The sequence below is a fragment of the Sminthopsis crassicaudata genome, chromosome 1, assembly GCF_048593235.1.
Source record: "Sminthopsis crassicaudata isolate SCR6 chromosome 1, ASM4859323v1, whole genome shotgun sequence".
Taxonomy (NCBI): domain Eukaryota; kingdom Metazoa; phylum Chordata; class Mammalia; order Dasyuromorphia; family Dasyuridae; genus Sminthopsis; species Sminthopsis crassicaudata.
In genome coordinates this window covers 264,806,550-264,833,727 of record NC_133617.1, presented here as the reverse complement: position 1 = coordinate 264,833,727, position 27,178 = coordinate 264,806,550, and the positions used below count along the sequence as shown (strand labels likewise).

The following is a 27,178-nucleotide window of genomic DNA, read 5'->3' as shown; positions in this document are numbered from 1 at the left end:
AAAAACTTTACAATTGCTGCACTAAATTTCTTCTTTATTAATAATTTTTCTATATTTCTTATAACATTTTTCTTATTCTCTATAGATTCCTTTGAGAGATTGTATAAAAATAGAAAAGCAAGGAGACAATGGAGCAAACACCCTCTTTGCAAAGTATGTTACTGTTGGATCACTAGATATTTGATTCAACATTCTTTAATAAAATTATTGAATGTATTGAGTGTCTCTTATCTGCATTTTAGGACTCGAAATGGAAGAATTTCTCTTGTTTTCAGCCAAGTAAGAAGTGTATTTTAAATATATATTTTTTTTAAATCCTTAATATAAAAGCTGTTGGTAATACTGTTGTAATAGATATACTTGCTTAATGGTTAGAGTTCTGAAGTTGGAATCAGGAAAACATAGATTTCAATCCCACTTTAGTTACCCATTAACTCGATTTCCTCATCTGTAAAATGAAGGATAATAACAAATATCCCTACGAGGCCCAAATGTCATTAATATATTCTTTAGGAAGTCCTACATAAAAGGCAATTTTTATTGTTATGCAAAATATCTTTGCAATTTACATTTGAAAAGGATATAGAATCAGTTATGAGAAATAACAATCAATCATAGAAACTTAGATTTGGGGCAGTGAATAGAGTACCAGCCCTGAAGTAAGGAGGACCTGAGTTCAAATCTGGCCTCAGACACTTAATACTTCCTAGCTGTGTGATCCTAGGGAAGTCACTTAAACCCAACTGCCTCAGCAAACACACACACACACACACACACACACACACACACACACACACACACACACACAGAATAAAGCAAAAATCACTTTACAATTGAAAAAAAACAGTATAATACTGTTTTCATTCTTGCCTGTAATAGAATTTTCTTTTTAAAGGAAGTTTACCTTTTTAAAGGTAAACTATGAATTACTGTATAAACCTGAGTGGTTATTATGATTTGTGTTTCTATTTCATTTGTTTTGACTTCCTTCTGCTTTGAAAGGAACTGAAACGTAGGTTAGTCCATTTTTTTGTACTTACAGAAAGAGGAAATAGCTTCATCTCTTTGGGGTTAGTTTCAGAGGCTCATAGATTTAAGGGTATATTCAGTTTAGCTCTCTCCTTTTACAAATAAAGAAACTGAGACATAAAGAAATTGAATGATTTGTCCAGCTAGTAACAGCTAGTTACTATTACTACAGTAGTAAGTGTTAGAGGTGGTCTTTGAACCAATGTCTTTCTGACTTTGGCACTTTGCCAACTAACTAGAAGGCTAGATTATATGATTTCTAAGATCCTTTTCAGGTCTCTTATATTACCAAGAATTTCTTGATTACTTTTGTATGTGATTACATGGAATCAAAGTATCTGAATGTTTTTGTAATCTGAAGTTTGTTTAGTTACCTATATTGTTTTGTAGGAAATTGTTTTTGAAAAATAGTATTGTCTTAACAAATAGCATATTTTAAATGTATTCTAATATTCATGTATAATGCTTATTTTAGAAATGATAGTTACAACCAGATTCTGTTAGTATAATAAAGAAGTTCCTAAAGTGGTTGCATAGGTTCATATTCATCCTCTTCAGAGCTATGATATAAAAATATGGTACTTGTTTCCAACCCAATAGAAATAAGGCAGTACACATTTGAAGAATGCAACCACTTCAGGGGATTCATTAATCACACTAATTGGGACCTAGTTATATGTCAAAAGAGATTTTATAATCTAGTTATTGACCTTCTAAGTGTAGCAGTTTCTTACATTGGAAAAGTTGGGGTAAGACATTTTCCAATTACTCATTTGTCCCCCTTAGGTGTATTTCATTAAAGAAGATAATATCGTAGCACCATATAAAATTGAAAGGGTAAGTAAACTTATTTGCATCCCTTTATAATGGTCTGTTTATAACAATAATGGACTGTTTATAACAAGGCATCACCTGGTCTATGCTTCACTCAGCTCTCTGCTTTAGCTTGGCAAAATTAAAAAAAGAGAATACATGTCAGAAAGTAAAGGTTTCTGAGGGCAGCATATGCAACAAAAGCCTTACTTTCCATCATATTAGAGTAATACATTACTTATTTATTTAGTCAGAAATTCCATAAACCTAGTCAATTCATGTTGCCTCAGGTAACCTTTCCTTCATTCTTCTTATCTTGTATCCCAAGAACCAATTTATACTCAGTTCACAATTTTCATCTTACAGTGAAGCACTGTATAAGTACTATTGAAAAGCAATAAATATGTAAGTAAAGAAGGTCATTATAAAATTAGGAGAGAAAGAAGCTGGAATGAAGAGGAGATAATTTGAACAGAGATAGGACATTTCATGTGAAGGTCCCAGCTAGCTCCTCTGAAGGGCTCAGAATAAGTCCTTGTCAGGATAAGCGAAAGTCCTTGCCCCATGTTGGGCGCCAATATGTAATGTGCTGTTGTTTCCAGAAACTGCTGATCCCTCTCTGGGAGGAGATCTGCTGTCTCAACTCAAACCCTGACTAGACTCTTCTTCCTCCAGAGAGCCGTCCCAACTCTGACCTAGAGTAGATTCCCCCTCCAGTCCCAATGTTGTCTTCTTTTATCCTCGCAGAGATTGTAGTGAGAACTCAACGGGGCTTGTGAGAATATACTTCAACCAATGAACTTGCTCCTTTTAAAGGGGCATGTGAGAACTCAGGGGCTTAAAGGCTTCTTTAACTCAGGCTTCTTAAAGGTGCAAACTTCTTTTAAACATGTAAAGTCTACCTCAAAAGATCAAAGATGTAAACTCCCTTCAAAGGCCCGAACCAAAGGTGTGAATTCTGAACTAGAGAATTGTTTAGACAACCTGAGTTCTCACCTTGTAATCATAACAATTTCATTTATTACAGATTTTCAGAGTCTAAAAATGGCATCAATCATAGAGCTGGACTACAGAGAAAATAAAACTTAGCTGGCATGAGCCTAATAAGAACTTGATATATATATATATATAAAATGATATATAAGAACTTGATATAGTTTTTACTATAAATCAAAATTATTTCAACTTGAAGTAGCACTTAGAATTTGCTAGATTCATAGGTGTCCTCTGTGACGGAAGTCATTTAGATGCCATTATCTTTCATCGTTTTTCTTTACATTGTAATTTCCTTTAATTGGTGAATTTATTATTAAGTATCCACTATGTTCATTGTTAACCTAGTAAGTAATAAATTCTTGCACTTTTTCTCCTTCTGGTCCTTGTTTTAAAATTTCCGTTTTTGTTAGGGCAAAATGCAGTATGTCTTTGAGTTGGATATAGCAGGAAAAGTAGAAGATGTTGTAGAAACACTCCTTCAGGTAAGCTTTTAAAGAAACATCTAAGTTTTCTTCTAAGGAAAATAAAAAATATATTTATAAAGCCAAGTCCTTATTCTATGATATTTTAGCTTCACAGAGCATCTTGCCTTGATAAACTGGGAGATCAAACTGCCATGGTAAGATTTTCCTAAGATTTTAATTCTAATTACAGTTATTATTTTGGTACTTGAATGTACCTATGTCTTTTTAATTTTCAAATTTTTATTTTAAATAGTTTTATATTCTTAACAGATAACAGCTATTTTGCAATCACGTTTGGCTAGAACATCATTTGACAAAAACAGGTAGGTTTTTTTCCTTAAAATTTTGCTAGTTTTTATTTAATGAACCGATAATTTTCATATGTCCATTTTATATGGCCATTGAATATTTTGTAATTTCTCACCAATATTCAAAGTATATTTGGGTAAGCACACTACTTTCAAAAGAATTACATTTTAGAAGGGAAAAGAAATGATTTAAGAAGGATTAGTGTCTTTTGATCCACTTAGAATGCATTCTTTTTGTGCACAGTGATTTAGACTTGAATTTTAAATATGACACTAATTTTAAAGTCTAATTATAAAAGTCTTAGCACATCTAACCACCAAAATGCTATGCTGATAAATTTCTTGGAAAATGTATATAGGGTAAAATGCACATTGGTAGGTTTCTGAAAGGAAAAAAAAAAACCCTACATTTAAATTTAGAGGATACATTTTATTTTTATTGATATTATTGTAGATTATCTAATTTTCATTGATATTTTTTGCTCTTATATTATCTTCATTTCTAAATGTTTTTCTCTTTTTCCCATCTGATAAGCCATCCCCAAAAGGAAAATAATAAAAGGAGAGAATATAAAGCAGTTCAGCAAAACCAAACGACACATCAATCAATCATTTCATACAATTTTCCGTATCTATAGTCTCTTGCTTTTGTCAAGCTAGAAGGGAGTTACATTTTCTCAACTCTTCTCTGAGGCCACATTTCATCATTAAGATTATATAGTGTTCAGATTTGGGGTTTTTGCTGTCTCCATTTATATTGCTTTTGTCATTGTGATGTTTTCCAGATTCTGCTTACTTTCTTATCATGCTTCTGAATTTTTAAAGTTCACATCATATTTCATAGCACAGCAATATTGCATTTATATTTCTATACCACAGCTTGGTTAGGTTCTACTTTATTTGTAATTCTTTACTACTCCAAGCAGTGCTGTTTGAATATTTTGGTATATTTGGAATCTTTTTTTCTTGCTCTCTCTTTGACCTCCTTGAGGCACATTGCCTAGGAATGAAATCTCTGAATCAAAGGCTATGGACATTCATGTTTTGGATATAATTCCCAAAACCTGTGGTTTCATTGGTATAGGGTGAGGAAATTCCCTCCACTAATGTAAATTGGCAAAGAAGGGCCAATAGACAAAAGATGATCAAGGTAGAAAAAAATGATTTCTGATATCAGCTTCTAGAAAAGAGAGTAGAGGATAGAATCAAGAGCACAAGTAAATTCCAGCAAGATGTTCCATTTCATTCTCTGAAACAGAACAAAAGAGAAAGATGTCAAAAGCTTTGGAGTTTGGAGGAGGGAAGATAAAATAGTATAATTTACTTATAGCTTGATTTTTCCATCGTTTCTTAAATGCTAAGCAAATGGAAATTTATGATGTATTATACCCACTACATTTTAATATTTACTTGCGAAAAGAAAAAATTGGAACAAGAGAACATATGGGATTGATTCATTAAAAAAAAAAAAAAAATTGTCCTCACTGCCTCCTTTATGTATATATGTTCTTACTGATTTAATCTACACAGAACTATTTTTATACTGTTGTTTCCAGAAAGCTTGCTTCATTTTTAATTCCCCTGGATGCCCTTTTGCATTGCATGAACAAAGCAGTGACTAAATGTAGCTGATAATTTGTATAAAGCCAATTACTATAGAATAGCTAATATTGTCACCTCCACATTTAATTCCCAAAACCTGTGGTTTCATTGGTATAGGGTGAGGAAATTCCCTCCACTAATGTAAATTGGCAAAGAAGGGCCAATAGACAAAAGATGATCAAGGTAGAAAAAAATGATTTCTGATATCAGCTTCTAGAAAAGAGAGTAGAGGATAGAATCAAGAGCACAAGTAAATTCCAGCAAGATGTTCCACAAATGTGGCCCACATTTCCTTTCTACATTCCGTTTGTGTTTTTCTTAAAAAGTTTTAGATAATAGGCAGTTACAATAGTTATTTGAAAAATATCAGAAAAGTTGAAAACAATAATGGGGGACAGTGTTTATTAATATTAATTAACATTAACTTATGATACAAATCAGTCATGAACATCTAAAGGTACCTCATTTTTGAAGAAATAGAAAAATATGGAGATGAAAAGTCATGAAATAGTTGATAATCTGTTTTTTTGTATTAGGGAACACAAATTATATGCTAGCTCTATGAATATTTCTGAGGACAAATGGCAAACTCCAAAATTTTTAAAAAGTAAATTAAATACCTAGGTGAAAAATTGATTAATGGCTAGAGGTGTTTGCTTTTCCATTTTAATTTTCAAATCACCTCAACCTGTTGTGATTTTGGTATGGTTGCAACTCTAATAGCATAAATTTCTGGTCTGAGTCTCAATAAAGAGTCCAGAGATATTATTGACAAATAAATTCTACCAAACTTTAAGGAACAAGACACATATAAGTACAGTAGATTAACTTAACTCATTCTGTGAGGCAAATACAATGTTATTCGGTAAACCAAAAGAAAAACAAAATTGATGAATATTATAGAACAATATCATTAAGTATTATTGTTGGGAAAATACTTTTAAACAGAATTGAGTAATACATAAAAAAATTCATCACAATCAAGTATTATATATAAATAGAATTCAGTACTGTTTTAATATCAGGAAAACAATCTAATATCAGCAAGAAAAAAATAAAGAATACACAATTATACCTATCTACAGAGAAAGTTTTTGATAAAATACAATTCGTTTTACATTAAAAAACATAAAAAAGAATAAAAGAAGCTTTTCATAATAGTTTTAAAAGTCTGAAATCCTTGTGTGTGTCTATGTGCGTGTATACACATGGGCACATATGTCTAGCAGGAAATAATAACCTACTACAGAGAGAGAGAGAGAGAGTGTGTGTGTGTGTGTGTGTGTGTGTGTGTGTGTGTGTGTGTGTGTGTGTGTGTGTGTGTGTGTGTATAGAATATTACTATACCATAAGAAACTATAAATGAGATATTTAGAAAACAATAAAAAGATCTCTATAAATGGAAACAAGCAGAATCCAAAGAATTTTAGATATATACATAATCACAACAATGTAAATTTTAAAGAAATCAGATGAATAGTAAGTAATGAGTTCTTTCTTTCTTCCTCATGGCTGAAGTAAAATTTAATTTATCAGAAGATAGAGCTCTACATATTATTTTTTAAAGTTATCAGATGATTGTCTTAAAGAAATATCCCAGAGAAACTAATGAAAATATTCCAGGACTTATAGAGCAGAATATAATATGCATGTCACATTTTTAATAACACAGAGTCACTCTGGTATTATTCTCTCCAAAAGGAAGACTTATAAATCATCCTTTATTTAAGGTGGCATTTTATCTTTTATTTGAAAGGTCATGCCATTCAAAAGAATATAAGGTTTATCTAAGTTAACAGTTTTCTTGTTCTCTTGGATGTAGAAAATGAAAACATTTAAATCTAGATTTCAGTCTAGATTAATCTAAATTTGGAAATTGTATCTGTCTCAAGATGTTATTTCATTTGTTATTTTAAAAGAAAGAACTTATTGCCTTCAAAAAATTTTTCTTAGATTCCAAAGCCTTTCTGAAATACTCAAGATGGAATGTAAAGCAGAAATGGTGACGCCGCTAGTGACTAATCCTGGACATGTGTGTATAACTGACACAAACCTGTATTTCCAGCCTCTTAATGGGTATCCTGTAAGTAAAAAATGAGTTATCACATTTTGACCTTATTAGTATTCCTTAAATAGTATAGCTTTAATTCTTTACTATGCAGTCATTTTGAAGAATTTAACTTTTAATTGCTTAAGACAAGCCGACAACAAGCACTCATTGAAAGTTTACCCACTTTCTGTCTGTAGACCATGGAAAATTAGATTCTCGAGGCTACCAGGTGGAGTTGCTGTTACAGAGCAAAACCAATTTCTTCCTTCTTAGATTTACTAATAGTGTTTGGCCACCAGTTCCAGTTCTTGCTATGCCAGAAATAAAGTGGGTAGAGAAATTCAGATTTCTAAATTGAAACTTGTTAAGGTATTTAGTATATCAAGATCTGGTCCTTTTAAAGTACAATTAAGAACAAGATTCCTAAAATGTTCTGATAATACATTTAGGTTGGCCTGGGAAAGGAAGTTAGAGGAATTAATAGTACCCTCAGTCTTAGAAAATTGGAAATTTTCTAGTCTCCAAATTTTACTGAACCACTTAGGTTTTCCAACTGGAAGGTATTGCTTTTAAAATTATGTCCACTAGGTGGTAGGACAAGCTAGCCAAGACTTTTAGCTGAGCTTAGCTTTCTTTTAATGTTCAAAAAAACCCTATCTTTTAGCAATTACAGCTCAAAGTATTAAGGCAGAATCTTTCCATGAAGTAATTATGATAGCTGGGCCAGAAACTTTTGAAAAGCTCATTTATATTGCCTTAAATAGGAAAGTATTAACTTCTTCTAAAATTCAATGTGTAAACTTTCATCTCAATTATTCCTATTTACTAGTAAATACTAAGTTTTGTCTACTAGATCTCAGTGTTTTGTTGCTACCCTGAACCCATTCTCTCCTATATCTTCTTTCTGTGGTTTGATAAAGAACTAGGGTAGTATAGTCTGGAGTCAAAAGACCTAGGTTTAAAACCTGGTTCTATTCATTACTACTTATCTAAAATTAGTTAACTGCTTTCTCTGGGCCTTAGTTTCATTAACTATAATGAAGGAGTTGGCCTAAATAACTTTTAAGACTCTTTCCATCTCTTAAGTCCTATGGTCCATTGGGAAACAAGCACAACAATGTCCTTTCCTACATCTTAGAGAACTTTTCTATTGCTGTCTGCTTTGCCATGATCATCTCTACTATAGCTCCTTCTCTGTGTCCCCTCACCTCCCAGGTGATTCAAGACTTCAAGAAAACAAAAAGTATCTCCTCCTTATTAAATGTTTTGTGTGTGTGTTTTAAGTTTAATTTGATCATTGCTATAAGTAATAAGGTTATAAGAGGAGGGAGGGGGAAACCTCCAGAAAGGTAAAAGGAACTTTGAGAAGTTCTTTCTTTCTTCCTCATTGCTGAAGTAAAATTTTATTTATTAGAAGATAGAGCTCAACATATTATTTTTTTAAAATTATCAGATTATTGTCTTAAAGAAATATGCCAGCATTGTGATATTTGGGGTTCTTTCTCTTAAAGAAACCTGTAGTCCAAATAACACTTCAGGATGTGCGCCGGATTTACAAAAGGAGACATGGCCTCATGCCTCTGGTAAGTAAAACACATCAGTGATTCTTCTGGATTAATAGTTTTCATTTCTTGAACTAATGAAAGAGAGAATAGAGTGATAGATTTATAATTAAGATTTGAGTTCAAAACCTACCTCTGACTAGCTTATGGATTGCAAATTGTATCAATAGTGGTAGTTCTCTCAGTTATAAAATTAAATCATAGGTCAGTGACAGAATTAAATCATAGGCCTTGAGCTTATAAAGAATACTAGTCTGCATACTTAATGAGTGTTTTTGAAAAAACGTGAGCATGTTCTTATTTGGCAAATAATAGATGGAATCATAGTGTCTATTCCTTTTAGATGAAGTGTATTAATTAATATACTAGGGTAAAGCCACTTCCTTTTAAAAATTATTTTTCTCTGAACTTTAACAAATACCAAAATGAATAATTCCATCTACAAAGACAAACATAAAAGGAGGATTACATATAAAACTTTGACTTTTTAAACCATATTACTTATTTTTAAATGTATATTATAAATTCAGCATGCAATTTTCCAAGCTGCCTTCTTTGTTTTCTTCTGAATTACTTCTCTTTTTTTTGATTATTCACACACACACACCATTGTCTCTTTAAAAAAATATTTTTCTATCACCACCACTAATCTCTATCCTTCCCTTCTGCCTCCCCCTCCCCACTTTAAAGCCACACAGTAACATAGCATGGTTAAGCAAAGTATGAGGTCATGTCTGAAAAGGATTATCTTTGTCTTCATCTAGAGTCCATCATCATTATGTCAGAGGATGAATAAATAACATGCTTTATTATAAATCCTCTGAATTCATGGTTGGCCCTAAGCTTTTTAAAGTTATTTTACTTTACAATTTTGTTGTTATTATAGAAATTGTTTTATTTATTTTTACTTTGTTCTACACCAATTCATACAAGTCTTCCCAAGATTTTCTGAATCTCTTTTATAATTTCTTTCAGTTCAATAATATTTTATTATGTTTTTATACCAAAATTTATTCAATCATTTGCCATTTGATAAGCATCCCCTTTGCTTCCCCCTCTCCCCCTTTTAATCCACTTCAGAATTCATTCTTTGATGTTTAAATTTTTTTCCCCTCGTCAATATTCCCTTTGTATTATCTTCCTTCTTAATCTTCCTCTAATCCCCATTCTTGCCCTGAGTTCCTATGAATCTTTTTATATTTCTACACAAAAGTGTGTGTGTGTTTCAACCTCCTTTGATTCAAGTAAAGATAAGGTTCATGAAACTTGCTTTTTCCATTCATTTTTTCATATTTGAATATTCTTTTCATTCAACTCAGTATTAAATTCCACCACATTTTTCTTTTCTACTTTCTTGAATTTCTTTTTATCTCTTTTTTACTCTCTTTAAACCATCTAATCAGAACCAATTTGTGCCCAAGATCTTAACTTTGTCTTATTATATTTATTTTATTTCATTTCTTCAATTTTTTTGAATTTGTTAATGTTTCAAAGGCATACTTGTATCTTTTCCCTTTATAAGAATATTGTCTCATATATAGAACTATTAATTTCTGTTTGGAATAGTTTGATTTTTAGAGAGTCCCATTACTACTTTCTGTTCTAAACTATTTATTTCTAATTCTTCCAGAGTTTTTAATTTCATTTTTAAAAATCTTGCTTTGTTTCTTCTAAGTATTTATCCTTTTTTTCCCTTTAAGATTTTTCTAATAATAATTGTCAAATATCTACAGTAATTTCTTATGGTGATCTGTATCTTCTTTTGTTTACTCATGTCTTTTGACTTAGTTCCTGAATTGGAACTTTGTACTGGGGCCAGATTATTCTTAGCTATACTCTTGGGTGGGATATTTGACCTGGGTTCCTGAGATTATCTCCTCCTCTTCAATTCTGTCTAGGCTAACAGAATCCGTATATATAACCAGTATACTCAGATTACTTAATCTTTAGGATTTTTGATGTGTCTCAGGAGAGAGTGCCTCAGAACCCGTGGGCCTGGGTGTCCTTTTGCTACTCTTTCCAGTAGTGCCATTACTATGGATTACCAGCTACCCTGGAACTGGCTGAATTTTTATGTAATTCTGTCATTGATGAAATCACTTGCTATCGTTTCCCTACAAATGAATCTGTTTTAAAAACATTTTCATAGTATTTTATTTTTCTAAATACATACAAAGATAGTTTTCAGCATTCACTTTGTGCAGAAACTTGTGTTCCAAATTTTTCTTCCTTTCCTTCCCTTTTCCCCTCTCCAAGACAGTAAGTAATTTGATATAGGGTAAACATGTCTTAATTCTTCTAAACATATTTCCATATTCATCATGTTAGGAATATTTAAAAACAAAAAAAAAAGAAAAGAAAAAAGAAAAAGAGCAAAAGGGAAAAACAAGAAAGAAAAAAAAACATAAGAAAACAATTGATAACAATTTTTTAAAAGTTGAAAATACTGTGTTTTGATCTACATTCAGTCTCCATAGTTCTCTCTCTCTCTGGTTGTGAATGGTACTTTCCATCAAAAGTCTATTGGAATTGCTACAAGTGAATTAGTCTAGTGCAATTTTTAGGTATTTTGTTATTTTGTGGGGGCTGGGTCAGTGAGTTGAAGCACCTATTTTAGCCAGAAATTTCCTGATTCTTTCCTTTTAAAAAGACTACTCCCAAGTAGTGAGCAAGATGGAGTTATATCTCATAGCTCTAGGCACATACATAGGACACTTGCATCAATCTGTGACCTTAAGTGGAATGTAATGAAATCAAATCCCTAGCTTTTTACTCAATAATTTGTGGGATTCCATCAATCATTTTCTTTTATTATATAGCTAGGTATGAAAGTAAAAATAGGGAGATAATGGTGAGTTATTGCTTTTTACTTGTACATGCATTGATACTATTTTATAATAGAATTAGTACAGTAAACCTAACAACAGCAAGTCACACTACTAAGATGCAATTTGTATATATTTCCCTTTTCTGTTCCAGAATCTCAAACTTTCCTATCTTATCCCAGCTAAAGACAGAGACAGCTAGCAGTAGGGGAAATGAGGCAGCAGATAATCTACTTTAATATAATTGAAATGTAATTGTGATTATTTACATAGTAATTTAAAATAATTTTGTTGGTACTATATTAAATTGCCAGGTAGCTTATAGGATATGTGATATAAAATAGTAAAATATGGTATAAAATACTATAGTGCTTAACAAAAAAAAAAAAGTAGATGTATAATTTTATATTATTTAAATTTAAAAATAAATATTAAGACCTAATTTGGTACACATATGTAACACTTAGTTTAGTGGTCCTTAAAATCACTCTTAGAGTTATCTCTAAAATACCCCCAGGTTTGTAGATATAAAAAAATGTAAAATCTTAATTAAAAAACTGAAATTTTTTGTAATGTTTTGAATTTGATTATTAAATGTATATAATGTCACTGGTTTTAATTTTTTTTTCTGACTTTATAGGGTCTGGAAGTATTTTGCACAGAAGATGACTTGTGTTCTGATATCTACTTAAAGTTTTATGACTCTCAAGATAGAGATGAACTCTATTTCTATATTGCAACATATTTAGGTTTGATGTTAACTTCTTATTGTTACATTAGTCTTTCTGCTTCAGTAGCTGGGTCAGTGAGTAAGAGGAATTTTTTTAAAAATTCTAAAATTATATCTGTGTGATTTCAGTTATTTCTCAAGAGTTTTTAACCTTAAGTTCATAAACTTTATATATATATATGTATATATATACATATATACATATATATATACATATATACATATATATATACATATATATATATATGTTGATAACTATTTCAGTATAATTAATTTCCTTTACAATTCTGTGTATTTTGTTTGATTCACTTTTAAAAATTCCCATTATTTTGAGAAGTCTATAGTCTGCCAAAAGAGTCCAACAAAAAAGGTTAAAAATTCCTGTTCTGAATAACAGCTATAGTTGATTTATATCTTATCTAGAATAACAAAATGTATTGATTTTTTTTCCTTCACAACTCATGTGCTGCACTTCTATAGGAGAGAGTATTTTTATAATTCTTGATAAGTCGTTTTTCATTTTTGAAGTAGGTTATTACAAGGCAACATCAAAGAAAATTTCCATTTTGAATATATTAACTCAGATTTTGCTTCATGATATTACTAAAGTATGTTAATAAATCATTTTATTATTGATTATACATAACTGAAAAGAAACTTAAGACTAATTGGTTCTGATAAAATGTACTTTCTAAATAATAGTGCTATTGTATATACCACTTTACAGTTATAAAGGTTTAAGGTTTACAAAATGCCTTTAAAATATTTGATCTTTACAACAAACCTGAGAATTAGGTACTGTTATTATCTCCATTTTGCAGATGAGGAAACGGAGGCAGACAGAGATCAAGTGACTCACCACAGTCACATAGCTAGTAAGTGTCAGAGGTAGAATTTGACATTAGGTTTGCTGTCTCTAGGCCCAGCATTCTTTATCACACCATTCAGTTTCCCCTGCTCTGCAGTTCATATTTTTTTAGATTAATTACTTCTCACCCTTCCCCTCCCAAATAAGAAGGCACTCATTGAAATTTGGACTTCCTCACTTCAATTCCTTCTTTATGAAATGCAGAGCAAGAATCCATATTACTATTTTTTTTACTTTGGTAAATTATTTTTATGTAATAGAATTAGCAGAGGATGATAAGTATTAACTAAGTCCCAATGAGTGTGAATAATGAATCCCCTGCCTTGGTCAAATTATACTTTTTATAAAATAACAGAAGAGGACTTTTTATTGATGTGGTTCTAATTGAGTTTAATCTATCTTTGTATGTAGTGGGCTATTTTATAAGGTAGAATTAAGTGTATGCTGTCTTTAGAGAGTAAACATTTCCCTCAGGCAATTTATTTCTAAAAATTCAAGCCAGCTTTTTTTTTTTTTTTTTTTTTTCTTATGTAAACTCTTCAGGCTAATTCTGAATGCATTAAATTAACTAGTGGCATGAACTTACTTATACCACCTGCTTTCTAATTTTATTCAGTCATACTTCTTTTATTTTTTCTTAACACAATCAAAATGTTACCAAAAAAATCCTAGAACTGTCATAATAAGTCCTAGTTTTTTAAATCACCAAACTAGGACTTACCCCTAATCCCCAAAATATAGAAACAACTCCCCTTTTTAAAAAAAAAAAAGCTTATTGTTCAGGTAACCCATCTTTTCTGGGTTGAAGGTAATTAAAGTGTTTTGGTTTAAGAGATCTTTTCTAGTGGCTAGCTATTTGAGAAAATTAGAGAATAAATTTTGAATCTATGCCACATAGATTAGAAATAAAATATCTCAACAAATGAATCAAAGTAAGCAGAGTCTGGGATACTGTTCACAGTAAAGATGTGATGGTAGGCCTGTAGTTTCTGCTACTGAGAAGACTTAGGCTAATGGACAGCTTGAAGTTGAGTCCTGAGTAAGCTAAAGCTAATTGAATGCCTTCACTAAATTAGATACCAAAATAATGAGTTCCCAGATCGTTGCCTTCTTACAAATCTAATGGGCTTTCAAACATAGCAGGTCAAAAGCTTTGTCCCAATCAGCAGGAGTGCCAGGCCCATAATTTGGCGATGAGAACTGATTCCCTCCAGTAAATAAATAAAATAATGAAAAAAAGTAAGTTTGCTAAAGAGGATGGAAAATCCAATGAATTTATCCCAAATTTAGGGTTTGACTGATATTTGATATCAGTGGGGGGGGGGGGGTTTGTGTGTATGTGTTTTATATTAGTTTTCCATCGTCTTTATGGTCTATTATGAAAACCATTGCTATTTGATGAAAAATCATTTTTAACTTTCTAGCATATTTTCTCAAATGAACAGCCTTTTTTTTTTTTTCCTACTGCCACTTACAAGTGAGATGTAGTCATTGGCAAATAATTTTTCCTTCTTCCAAGTTTGAAAGAAAACAAAGCTTTTCTCCCTCCCCCCAATATTGTTGTATTAAAAGAATCTTGTTATCAAATTCCAGAAATAATATGACACTTCCCCAGTGATTAGTTGGTTAGCTTTGCCAGCTATATGTTGACTTAATTTTTTTAAACAATGTGAATGGAGCTCTTTTAGAGTAGGAGCCATGAAATATTTTACATGTTATAAGAATTTCACCCAACGTTTAAGAGAGACAATCTTAGAGCAATTTGTAATCTAAGCAGAAAACAAAAATGGTAAAAATTAATGAATTAGCCTACTTTAAAATTCCTATATGAAGTGTACTAATTGATCAGTTACTTGGAAATAAATGCTTTGCCTCCCAATGTTTTTTTTTTCCTCTTCAGAAAATCACATTACAGAGCATACTGCGGAAAGTTACATGTTGCAGTGGCAACGAGGGCATATCTCTAATTATCAGTATCTTCTGCACCTCAACAACCTAGCTGATCGAAGTTGTAATGACCTCTCCCAGTATCCTGTGTTTCCATGGATAATAAATGACTATTTCAGTGCGGAATTAGGTAAATAGCATACCTATATTAAGATAATATTAACTGACACTGGGATAACACTCAAAAGTTTGCAAAAGAGATGGGGTGATGTGCTGCATAGCTTACTGGTCCTCCTTAGGATCAGGAGGACCTGGAAGTGCCAGAGGCACACAGTTATAGATAAATTACCCCTTAGCATAATATCCCTCAGAATAATTTCAACATTAGGAGTCTCCTGTATAGATGAAATCACATGTCTTAAAGGCCTCCCTCCCCTGATAGAAAAGCAATGGAGGATTTGCCAGGTTCTTAACAGATTAACGTTAATAAGGAAGTTGCCTTTATTTTTACTATCTTAAGAAATGAACACTCACTGGTCATACTTAGGGATCCTAGATTAAGAGTTGACGGGGACTTTGTGGTTCCTTCCATTACTTTAGAGATGTATTTTAATTAGTCAGTGGACATTTATTAATCACTTTTAGTACGCTAAGCACTCAGCTAAATTTTTTAGTGAAGTGCTGAATTTTAATATTGGTTCTGTCTAGCCTTCAAGGCTGTCTTTTGGGAAGCCAGCTGCCAAACAGTTCGCCCCTGACATGGCCAGCCTAGGTGAGCAGGAGGGCAACTAAGGCAAAGATAGGGATCACCTTGTGCCAGGCAAGTCAAACAACTGTCACCGTCACCGTCATGATTTTTACTGCCTCAGACACTGTTGGAGACAGCCCAGGACCTTGAATTCTATAGCTTTGAATATAGCTTTGCTTCTAAATGTCTAATATGAGAAAATTATAGAATTTTTTTCTGTAGAAATAACATTTAAAAAGAGGCTTCTCTATCTTGGTTGCCACTATACCTTAAAAAGCATATGGTCTTTCCATCTGATTCAGAGTTGAAACCTCCCCTGTATGAAATTTTTGTTTGTGTCCCCAGCACTTAGCACAGTGCTTTGCACATACTAATCACTTAATAAATGCATCATTCCTTCATTTATCCAACTATGGAGGTGGATTGGTTAGATATTCTTTTCAGCATCTCTATACTGACAATATAATAGATTTCTTTGCACTGTGACATGGAAGAAAGTGAATAGGATTTCTAGTTATAGGATCTGTATTCTAATCCTGTCTTTGCCACTTAGGAAGACACTTAATCCCTTTGGACCTCATTTTCTTTATCTGTAAAATGAGAAGGCTAAATAACATCTAAGGTCCATGCCAACTCTAAGTTCATAATTCAATATATGTTAATTATTGAGAAACAAAATTTTAATATCTATATGTTTTAACTAAAACACATTACTGAAGCACCACTTTCATGTCTCATCATGGCATAGAAGTCACCTTGAGGACCTAAAAACAAACTGTCAGGTCCTGCAAAGCTGGAAAGACTTCAAAGATACCCTATCACTGAACTTGTCTATTGTAGTAATGACCTAGTTAGATTTAGAGAGGTTCTTTTTTGGATAGAGTTGATAAAATTTATATCACTACAACTCTTGAAAACTATTTACTAAGGTGTGGAAAAGCTGCAGCCCATGCCATTGGAATGACTGCCCCTATTGAATAAATGTTCTTTTTTTTCTTTTGAAATAAATTAAAATCATTCTCATGCAAATTCTTCAAAACATATACATACAAATGATACGTGGCAGTCATACTCTACTTAGAAGTGCTGAATGTTGAATCATCACTTCAATTGTTCTTTTTTATTGTTTTTTTTTCTGGTTACACATGTATATTCATTTTTTAAAAATGTATTTCCTTATGAATCATGTTGGGAGAGAAAACAACAACAAAAGGGTAAAACTGCAAGAGGAGAAGAAAACAAAAGAAAAAAAAGTGAACATAGTATGTGTTGATTTACATTCAGTCTCCATAGTTTAGTTCCCTTTCTGGATGAAGATGACATTTTCCATCCAAAGTCTATTGGGATTGCTTTGGATCACTGAATCACTGAGAAAAACCAAGTCTTTCATAGTTGATCATCGCATAATCTTACTATGTACAATGTATTCATGATTCAGATTGTTTCACTTGGCATCAGTTTGTGTAAATCTTTCCAGGCCTTTCTAAAATCAGCCTATTCATCATTTTTTATAGAACAGTGATATTCCATCATTTTCATATACTATAATTTATTGTTGGGCATATACTTATTTTCCAATTCTTTGTCACCACAAAACAAGCTGCTACAAATATTTTTGCACCTGTGGGTCCTTTTCCCTCCTTTATGATTTCCTTGGGTGCAGACCCAGTAATGGCACTACTGCATTAAAGGTTATGCATAATTTTGTAGCCCTTTGGTATAGTTCCAAATTGTTTTCCAGAATGGTTATCATTTCACAGCTTTACCAACAAAGCATTTGTGTCACAATTTTTCCTCATCCCCTCCAACATTTATCATTATCTTTTCCTGTCATCTTGGCCAAGCTGAGAGGTGTGAAATGGTATCTTAGAGTTGTTTTAATTTGTAGTTCTCTAATCAATAGTGATTTAGAGCATTTTTTCATATTATTATTATAGCTTCATCAGAAAATTGTTCATCTCCTTTGCTCATTTATCAATTGAGGAATGGCTTGTTTTCTTGTAAATTTGATACAGTTCTTTATATGTTTTAGAAATGAGGCTTTTATCAAAAACACTGGTTGTAAATTTTTTTTCCGAGCTTTGTGCTTCCCTTTTAATCTTGTTTGTGTTGGTTTTATTTGTGCAAAAACTTTTTAATTTAATGAAATCAAAGTTGTCCATTTTGCATTTCATAGTGTTCTCTAGTTCTTTGGTCATAAATTCCTTCTCCAAAGATTTGATAGGTAAACTATCCCTTGCTCTTTTAATTTACTTATGGTATCACCCTTTACACCCAAATCATATACTCATTTTGTCCTTATTTGGGTATGGGGTGGGAGAGGTAGGTCTGTGCTGAGTTTCTGACATCATTTTCCAGTTTTCCCAGTAATTTTTGTGAAACTGAATTCTTATCTCAGAAGCTGGAGTTTTAGGGTTTATCAAATACTAGATTACTATAATCATTGATTGTTATGCCATGAATAGCTAACCTATTCCATTCAATTATTTATTTTGAGAGGCACAGTTAATGTCAACATTCTAAAAGTGTATGAGAGCTTATTTGTCAATGATAAAGTCATGTCTCCATACTTCTCATAATTTATACTTAAGTTTTGAAACAAGGCAAAGCAAGTTGTGGTTAGGAAATCCATTCTATTGTTTCAATTAGAAAGCATTTTTTGTTTCAGTTAGATCATCACCTTTTTCCTCACTGAGTGATTTTTATCAGTCTCCAGAATGTCCTTAATATTTAAGAGGTCCCACACTTCAATTAATGTTAATAACTTACTGTATTAGAGATTATGATTGCTTTTTTTCTTTGCTCTTTGCCTTCTCGATGATTGAAAATATTTTCATGTCAATTCAACATATGTTTAACATTATGTTGACTCAAAATTAGGATATTACCTTTTTCTTTAGAACCTAGGAAAGTTGGGAGAGGGAGTGGAAGAATTTGATTTGGTTTTTTTAACAGATGCACTACACAAATAGCAACAGAATTTGTGTTTTATGTTTTTTAGATCTGTCAAATCCTGAAACCTTCCGGGATCTTAGTAAACCAATAGGTGCACTGAATAAGGAAAGGCTAGAAAGATTATTGGTAAGTTAAACCATGATGTCTTTTTTTCTGTCAGAGATTCCTTGAGCCATTTCCATTGCATCATCTTAATGACCAAGGCATATTTACTTCTCAAACAACAAGCAAAAAATAGGATAAATAGTAGGGAGAGGAAGTTCCTCAGTTTCCCATACTCCTCCATAATCTTACTTACTCCAATCTTTCTACCTATTCTGCCACCATATGGATGCCAAGACTGTCAGCAGTCCAATCTTCTTGTTGAGTCATTGTTTTTAGACCTCTTTGACTCTGTGACCCCATTTGAGCTTTTCGTGGCAGATATATTGGAGTAGTTTGCTTTTTCGTTCTTTAGCTTGTTTTATAGATGAGGAAACTGAGGCAAACAAGTTTAAGTGGCTTGCCTATTGTCACACAGCCAGTTAAGAATCTGAAGCCAGATTTGAAAAGGAGTCTTCCTGGCTCAGGCCCTATACTCCATCTACTCTGCCAACTCACTACCCAGGCCAGTCTAACAGAAAATTAATCTTATTCAGATACTTAAATGGATCTGTATTGTTATCATCTGATTTGGAGACTTCACAAGAGATGCAAATTGCAGCTCCTTGTATAAATTTCATACATCTGTTCCTGAAAGTTCATCACAGAGGGTTCACCCAGCATTCTGGAGGCCTTCTTAGAGCTCTCCCAACTTTGCAAGAATACCAGTAGAGAGCACTTTTGATAACTACCTGTCATCCTTTACTTGCCATGTGACTAGCCCATTTTTTCATTCTGTCTGATAAATCATGAAGAGCTCCTGGAGGGCTAAGTCATAGCCAGCTCCAGGCACCTGTCTGTTTCCTTCAGTGTGGTATTCCTCTTAATTCTTAATTAAAACAGATCTTAATAACCACAAATCTTTCTTGCTGCAGAAGTTGCATTCTATATATAGTAACTACATGTCTTTATAGATAAGAACACACAAAATTGGCTTAACTGCTGGAAGCCAGTTAGTAGTATTTGCATATTTGCCCTTAAATATTCCCTTCCCTCCTCTCATCTTTTGAGAAATAAGAAAAATCTGTTTTCCTTCCTGCCTTATATTTCCACTATATCCTCAGCCTCTTCTAGTATATCAAATGTCTTTTAGGCACATTTTTCTGTAATTTCATTTTCTTTGTGTACATAGGAGTGGCTATTTTTTTTTTCATTGCTAAGAACAGTGTTTTCTTTCACATGCTATAGATACGTTACCAGGAAATGCCAGAGCCAAAATTTATGTATGGAAGTCATTATTCTTCCCCAGGCTATGTGCTCTTTTATCTTGTTAGGATAGGTAAGATTCACTTTTATGGCCTCCTATTAAGTTTTGATCCACTTGGATGCCAAATGACTGAATGATCAAACTTGGTTCTTTGACTTCTTTTCCAGCTCCAGAGCATATGCTTTGTCTTCAGAATGGAAGATTTGATCATGCAGATAGAATGTTCAATAGGTTTGTTATCTCCCTTATATGTTTTTGAAGTGTAGCATTTAAAACAGACTCTGTTTTTCAGAATTGTATATGTGAAATTTAAGAGACCAAAATTCTGAATCTTTCTTGGTGAGTCTAAATTATATGGTTTTATTATATTTAGTGTTGCAGAAACTTGGAAAAACTGCTTGGATGGTGCAACTGATTTTAAAGAGGTCAGTAAGTAAGAAAGCTGATGATACACCATGTAAATAGTTTTTATGTACATTAGTCATTAGTGCATGATTAATGACCCTTAATAGTTTTTGATGTTTATTTGTTTTTTCCTCCCATAAAACTTTCAGCTGATTCCAGAATTCTATGGTGATGATTTCAGCTTCTTAGTCAATAGTCTGAAGTTAGATTTGGGGAAGAGGCAAGGAGGCAAAATGGTTGATGATGTACAACTTCCACCATGGGCATCAGGTAAACAGGATCAGCAGAATCCTAATAAACTTTGTTGTCCAGGATAATAGCAAATGTTTCCATAAATATCTTTTTGTTATTTAGAGTATTCTTGAATGAAAATAAAACAGTCTTTAAGGGGGACATTGAAGAAGGGTATCCTATTTAGGATCTAAAGTCTTTCATCTTTGTAAAATGAATAAAGAGGGTTTTATATTTGAGAAGGTTGAATTTTATGAAAATAATTATTACCTACCCTTTATGTGGTTTTAATAAATAAATGAAAATGAATGAAAATATAATCTTGTTAGGGGTTTGTTTTTGCTGTCTATACATAAAACAGGATAGATCTGTTTGGATTAGAAGGAAATGAAGTGGGAGAAAAGAAGAGTGGAGACCCCAAGATCAGTTGTCCTATTTATTTTGTTCTAATAGGTCCTAAAGACTTTCTTCAGAAAAGTAAAGAAGCATTAGAAAGCAATTATGTCTCGGAGCATCTTCATGAATGGATTGATCTAATATTTGGCTACAAGCAAAAAGGAAATGAAGCCATTGGAGCCCATAATAGTGTGTAACAAATCCATTGAAATTCTTTTATATCATTTGGTGATAACAGTCCAATATTGATTAAACACTTCTTTTTTGCAGAACCTAGGGCTTTGTGCTAAGGACACAAAAGCCAAAACCAAATAGTCTGCTATTCAGGAACTTATGTTCTTCCTTAGGGATACAAAATGAATACAAACAAGTGAATATACAGAAAGTTAAAAAGGGGAAAAGATGTAGTGAGGGATAGGTTAGGGAAGTACGCAAAGGAAGAATAGGATTATGAGAGGCAGAGGTGAGGAATGAGCACATTTCAAACATGGAAGATAATTTGTGTAAGTGTATAGGGATGGAGAATGAGTGACAAGTTCATGGAATAGCAAGTAATCCAGTTTGGCTGGAATGTAAAGTGCATGAAGGAAAATTGTGTGACATGAATGGAAAAGTAATTGGGGCCAAATTGTTGAAGGCCTCTAAAGATCAAACTGCGAAGTTTATGTTTTATCTTAGAAACAATTGGGAATCACTGACGTTTTTAGGAAAAGGGACTAAAAATGTGGATTGGAAATAATCAGAGTTCTATAAATAAAATTAGAATATAACTAGAGAACTTCACTTTGTAACCCTAAAAGGTTTCATATGATTTTTAATACTCTTTTATCTTGTTTGTATTCTCTTCTCTCCAGCTGTCCAACAACTCTAATTATAACCCAATTAAATATGGTGGCAAAGAACTCAGATTCCTCTAGATACCTATTAACATCTGCTTTTAATTGAAGTGAAAGTGACCATTTGTGTTATCTTTCATTTTACTTTTTCTCTGCACAACTTCTGAGGGGAGGGGATGAAGGGAGAGAAAAAGCGGAGGTGAGTGGGAAAGATAAAAGAAATTCAATCTAGATTGTAGACATGGCTGTATATTGCAATACCATTACCATTCAGGGTATAATTCAAACTAATGAGTCAAGTCCCTTAATGAGAAAATAATACATTCTTGATGACTGAAAAAATAGCACTTAAATTTAAGTTGTCATCCAGGCTGACAATTTAATTCTTGTCTTAAGGGATTTTGCTCTTTATTGGTATCTTGTATGAGTATAGATACCAAAAATCAGAAATCTAGATTCTCTGATAATTAGGTTTTTAAATCTTTAATCTCGTAACCTTTTGAACATGTAGTAGGTATTATATGTCATGGGAATTTACATAATTTCAGTTAAACATTATATTTTTTATTTATTTTTTTTTTTAGTATTTCATCCCCTCACCTATGAAGGAGGTGTCGACTTGAACAGGTATTGAAATGACTATTTTTAAATGTTTCTTCATTGGCATAAGAAATACAATGCTCTTACAGGTTAATTTTTTAAATGTACTCCTCAGTAAAGTTAAAGCACATTTAACATGAGTCATATTTGATGATTTATTGTATATGATGTACCTCTTAGGTGCAGTATGTTATACTAGATACTGCAGCAAATCCATAATAATTATGGTGGGTCTTTGCCTTTAGTGTACTCAGAGTTCAGTGTATAAAAAGAGTGATAAGACAGAAAGAAGTATAGAATATAAATAATAAATACAATGTGCTGTGATGTCAGATGGCAAAGAAATCATTAGCTAATAGGAGATAATTGTATATTTGTCTTGCTATCACTGTGTATTATCTGAGTTGGATGTTTTTTAAGAAACTTGTAACATAATTGCTCTGAAAATTGTGTTTTACCTAAAAGTATAGAGGATCCTGATGAGAAAGTAGCTATGCTGACCCAAATCTTGGAATTCGGGCAGACACCAAAACAGCTATTTTTAATACCTCATCCTCGAAGAATCACCCCAAAGATCAAAAGCTTGTCACAGCCCTCCAGTCAGAGTGCTTCCTTAGCAGATTCTCCAGGTAAATATGTCTACCAACTTCATGCTCTTATAAATTATGAACAGTTGTTGGTTTAAGTCAGTGACCATAGAGAAATCCAATTACTTTTATTTTGAGCATTATTCTTTTAGCTTAGATTTGGACTGGTTAGGACATCATGAATGTTGTTTCTTCCTTCTCCTTTTCCTTGATTCCTTTGTCCAATAAATCTAGTTTTGAGTCTTGGTTCTTCATTTCCCTATATTTATAGCCCCTGGCTATGACATTTTTTTTGCTGGTAGAATTTTCCTCATGCAGCCTTAAGACTCCTAACCAGAAAGGAAATCAGGAACAACTAATATCCCATTCCTTCTTGTGGGCCACAAGACAAAATCATTCACTCAGCAAATAATTAAGTGTGTCCAGAACTGTGGTAGGTTTTTTATAATCTTCTTATCACATTTCCATTTAGAATATTTTTCAAGCATGTTCAAGGTAGGTAGATTGCAAATATCACACTGTACTCTTTCACAGACTTTTCTTATATTTTTTCAGCAATATCTAGTGAATTTTATTGTTCTTCATCAGGCTAAAAGGCTTTAAAAAATGTCGTTACCTAGCTATACATAAGATTATTTCATGGTCATATTTATATATTGATGTTTAGTCATATTTTCAGTAACTACAGTCATATGACTATGTTGTCTAAAAATATTAATTATTTTTAAAAGGTGAATGCCTCCAATCCATCAGGAAAGCAGAAATAAAGGGAATGTCAACAATAACAGAATCTCAAAGAGAAGTGCATAAACAAAGGCATCTAGTAATCAAAAAATTTATTCTTTTAGTAATTCATAAGATTATCAAATTAGAGTTGAAAGGGACTAAAGTCATTGAATCCAACTTCTTTACATATGGATGATGAAAAAACTGGAATCCAGATCTCCCTGACTTCAAATGCAGAACATGCTATAAAACATGATGCCTTAAATTTCAATGGGCATGGACTGTGTGCAAGGAATTCCTGTTGGCTAGGAAATGGATTCTTGAGAAATTTTCCTTATATTTTTCATTTCAATTCAAATCAATGATTTTTGCTATGTTCCTGCTTTATAATAAGTATTGGAGAAGATACAACATTTAAAGATAACAGTCCCTATCCTCATGAAACTTAAGTTTAGTGGAGGGACATGACAGATTATTTTTTTGTATTATAATTATATGTGTTAGTGTAGTAGAAGGCTGTGAAAAGTGCTATGTAAATTCTGAGTAGGGAAGGTCATTATAAAATGGAAGGATCTGAAAAACTTTCAAAGAAGAGGTGACAAATGAGTTATACTTCAGACACTGGGTAAGATTTTAAAGGGCAAAGGTGGCTTTTTTTACAGGGAACAGGAGACTTATGGAATGATGACTAATCAAGTTTTGCTAGACTACAGGAAAGTTGCATGAGATAAGGTGGTTAGATTGTAGTTAGCTTTGACTACCAAGATAAAGAAGTAAAACTTTACTAAGTATGCAATCAGAAACCACTGAAGGGCTTTGAGTAAATCATGACTAAATAAATAAATAAAGTTGATTGGTCTGGCAGTGTGTGGTGGTTATCCTAAGTTCACAAAGAGAACCAAAATGACATCACTATGTTGTAGTCAAGTTACCATGATCCTGACTTTGGCTGATCAGATCAGTATGAGCTCGAAAGGCTCGGCCACAGGTTAGACACTGTTAGTCCTGGTGAGCTAACTGCACATCTCTTATTTCTTCTGAGCTGATTCAATTCTGCTTTGTTCATTTGTTCTCTAATGAAGGCATGCCATTCTGGGCAATCCTGTGCCAGTGTCTCCTATGTCATACAATCACTTTCAACTTTTCAGAAGTCTTTGCACATTTTTTTAATGTTTTGACCACAGGGTGAGAGCTTCATTTGCTGCAGTAATCAGAAGAGGGGTTAGGTAAGCAGACAATTTTTAGAACACCTTTTCTCACACCTGGTGAGCAATGTGATCTTTAAAAGGCTGCTGAGATACCTAGAAGGCTGCCGGATCCCACAGCTGCTTCCAGTGAGGAGATAACCCTGAGCCACCTATGTGCAGGGTTGTGACTTACAGCTCCTAGTGCATCTATACCTGCTGCTTAGTCACTTGCCCAGTGCTTCAGGGCTTTGAGATAGGTAGAAATGGTAAAATGGCATGGTCACATCTTTTGATTCGTATGTAAATTGGATTTAAGAAAGGCAGAATTGCACACAGTTATCAGCCTTACTCTCTTTCAGTCATCACTTTCCCGCTTCAGCACAGAGTCAAAACAACTGGCAATGACTGAAGGTGCAGGGGAGGACCTTGGTGTCTTCAATATCTAACCAAGCTCCGAGTGCTCCTCTACACCTGCTTCCCCTGCCTGGATGGCCATTGGTTCATTCTCCTGTTCCACAAGGGGGGAAGTCTGTACTTGCTTGGGGTGGACTCCCCTGGCTCACTGCAGCGTTTGAGGCACCTTTGTATTCTTCCTGGCCACTCTCACACTAGGGGTGTTAGTCTTCTCTGAACACAGGATGGATTGGAAGAGGAAGAGTATGAAAGGAACTAGTATAGGTCTTTTTGGAGGCAGTAGTCTGGGGGCATGATGATGAGGTTTTATCCTAGGATGGTAATTGTTGGAACAGAAGGAAAGAGGTGGTTGTAAGAGGTACTGTGAGTATATAATTGAAAAGAGTTTATAACTAACTGGATGTGTGAGGAAAGGGAAGAGTCAAAGATAACATCCATTTTTCTAATATAAGAAGCCAGCATCTTAAATAGAGATCGATTAAGTCAGAAAAATAAGGATAAGTTTTAGAGAAAATACAATAACTTGTTTTAGTACATGTTGAGTTTTCAGGAGTCATATTGTTACCTCAGAGATATCCTATTGAGTAGCTTCAAATACAAATTTGTTAGAGACATCACTGCAGATGAAGACTTTTAAATCACTCATATAAAAGTGATAGTTGAATCTATCTTTAAAAATAAATGAGATTGTCAAGAGAGAGATAGAAGGTGGCTGAAGATAAAAACTTAATGAACACCGACTTAAAAGGTTAGAAGAAAAACAAGCAGAAGTTAAAAGGGAAGAAACAAAACTTAAAGGAATAGGAGTGAGATGGCCAGCAGTATCAAATGTTCCAGACAGGTTAAAGAGAGTGAATGAATTTGAAGATTAGGGGGTGTGTAAGGGACAACATTCCAAATCCACTGATAAAGATTGAAAAATTTTAATCTTCACAGAATGTGATTCTGAAATTCAGAACCTAGTCACATTATTGCTAATATTTTTCCTTGTGTATTGCAACAGTAAAGTAGTATAAGATATAACTGTAGAGTTGGGGTTTTTTTAGTTATAACTAATTTGGCAATGACTTAGTCTCTCCAGGTGAAGAATCATTTGAAGACCTGACTGAAGAAAGCAGAACACTTGCCTGGAATAATATCACCAAACTGAAATTACATGAGAGCTATAAAATCCACAAAGAGTAAGAGTCTTAACTTGAATATTAGCAAGCTGGCAAACTTTACAAAAATTAAGATTTTAAAACTGTATTCATGTGTTCATCTGAATTAAGAAAAGCTATTATTCCAACTCCAAAGGTATGTGTGGTGACCTTGGATAAAAGTCTTTGAAATGTGGCCCTGAGTCCTTTTTTTGGATCATTTTGCTGAATGATGACAAGATGTTAGAATTTTGTTTACCTTCTCATTTTACAGTTGAAAAAACTGAGACCCAGAGAGGTTATGACATGCTCAGGTAAATAAGTGAAAGCTAAGTATTAGAACCTAGGATTCTTAAGAGGAAAGGTATTAAACTCCCAGGAGACTGGGCTTTCCATTTGTTACTTCTTCATTGTATCATTCTGGGCAGGTCACTGAAACCCCATGACCTCAGTTTACTTCCCTTTCTAAGGG

The 27,178-nt window shown here is 33.0% G+C and overlaps 1 protein-coding gene across 3 annotated transcripts in view; it reads left to right on the top strand.

Annotated features, from left to right (window-relative positions):
- NSMAF (neutral sphingomyelinase activation associated factor) overlaps window positions 1-27,178 on the top strand; it is a 60,020-nt gene that overhangs the window by 17,911 nt on the left and 14,931 nt on the right. For 2 of the 3 annotated variants that reach the window (XR_012484320.1, XM_074278735.1), the window contains exons 4-23: window positions 86-153; window positions 243-279; window positions 1,816-1,866; window positions 3,249-3,320; window positions 3,410-3,457; window positions 3,573-3,625; window positions 7,166-7,295; window positions 8,774-8,845; window positions 12,290-12,398; window positions 13,201-13,254; window positions 15,148-15,324; window positions 18,884-18,963; window positions 20,167-20,257; window positions 20,353-20,416; window positions 20,559-20,610; window positions 20,740-20,860; window positions 21,275-21,406; window positions 22,638-22,680; window positions 23,119-23,282; window positions 26,640-26,748. Coding sequence is in view for 2 of the 3 variants with exons in the window: in XM_074278735.1 (XP_074134836.1) it covers window positions 86-153; window positions 243-279; window positions 1,816-1,866; window positions 3,249-3,320; window positions 3,410-3,457; window positions 3,573-3,625; window positions 7,166-7,295; window positions 8,774-8,845; window positions 12,290-12,398; window positions 13,201-13,254; window positions 15,148-15,324; window positions 18,884-18,963; window positions 20,167-20,257; window positions 20,353-20,416; window positions 20,559-20,610; window positions 20,740-20,860; window positions 21,275-21,406; window positions 22,638-22,680; window positions 23,119-23,282; window positions 26,640-26,748 (1,727 nt within the window). In the remaining variant the exon portion in view is untranslated. The remainder of the gene's footprint in view (window positions 1-85; window positions 154-242; window positions 280-1,815; window positions 1,867-3,248; window positions 3,321-3,409; window positions 3,458-3,572; window positions 3,626-7,165; window positions 7,296-8,773; window positions 8,846-12,289; window positions 12,399-13,200; window positions 13,255-15,147; window positions 15,325-18,883; window positions 18,964-20,166; window positions 20,258-20,352; window positions 20,417-20,558; window positions 20,611-20,739; window positions 20,861-21,274; window positions 21,407-22,637; window positions 22,681-23,118; window positions 23,283-26,639; window positions 26,749-27,178) is intronic. The other variant, XM_074278736.1, reaches the window with a different exon arrangement.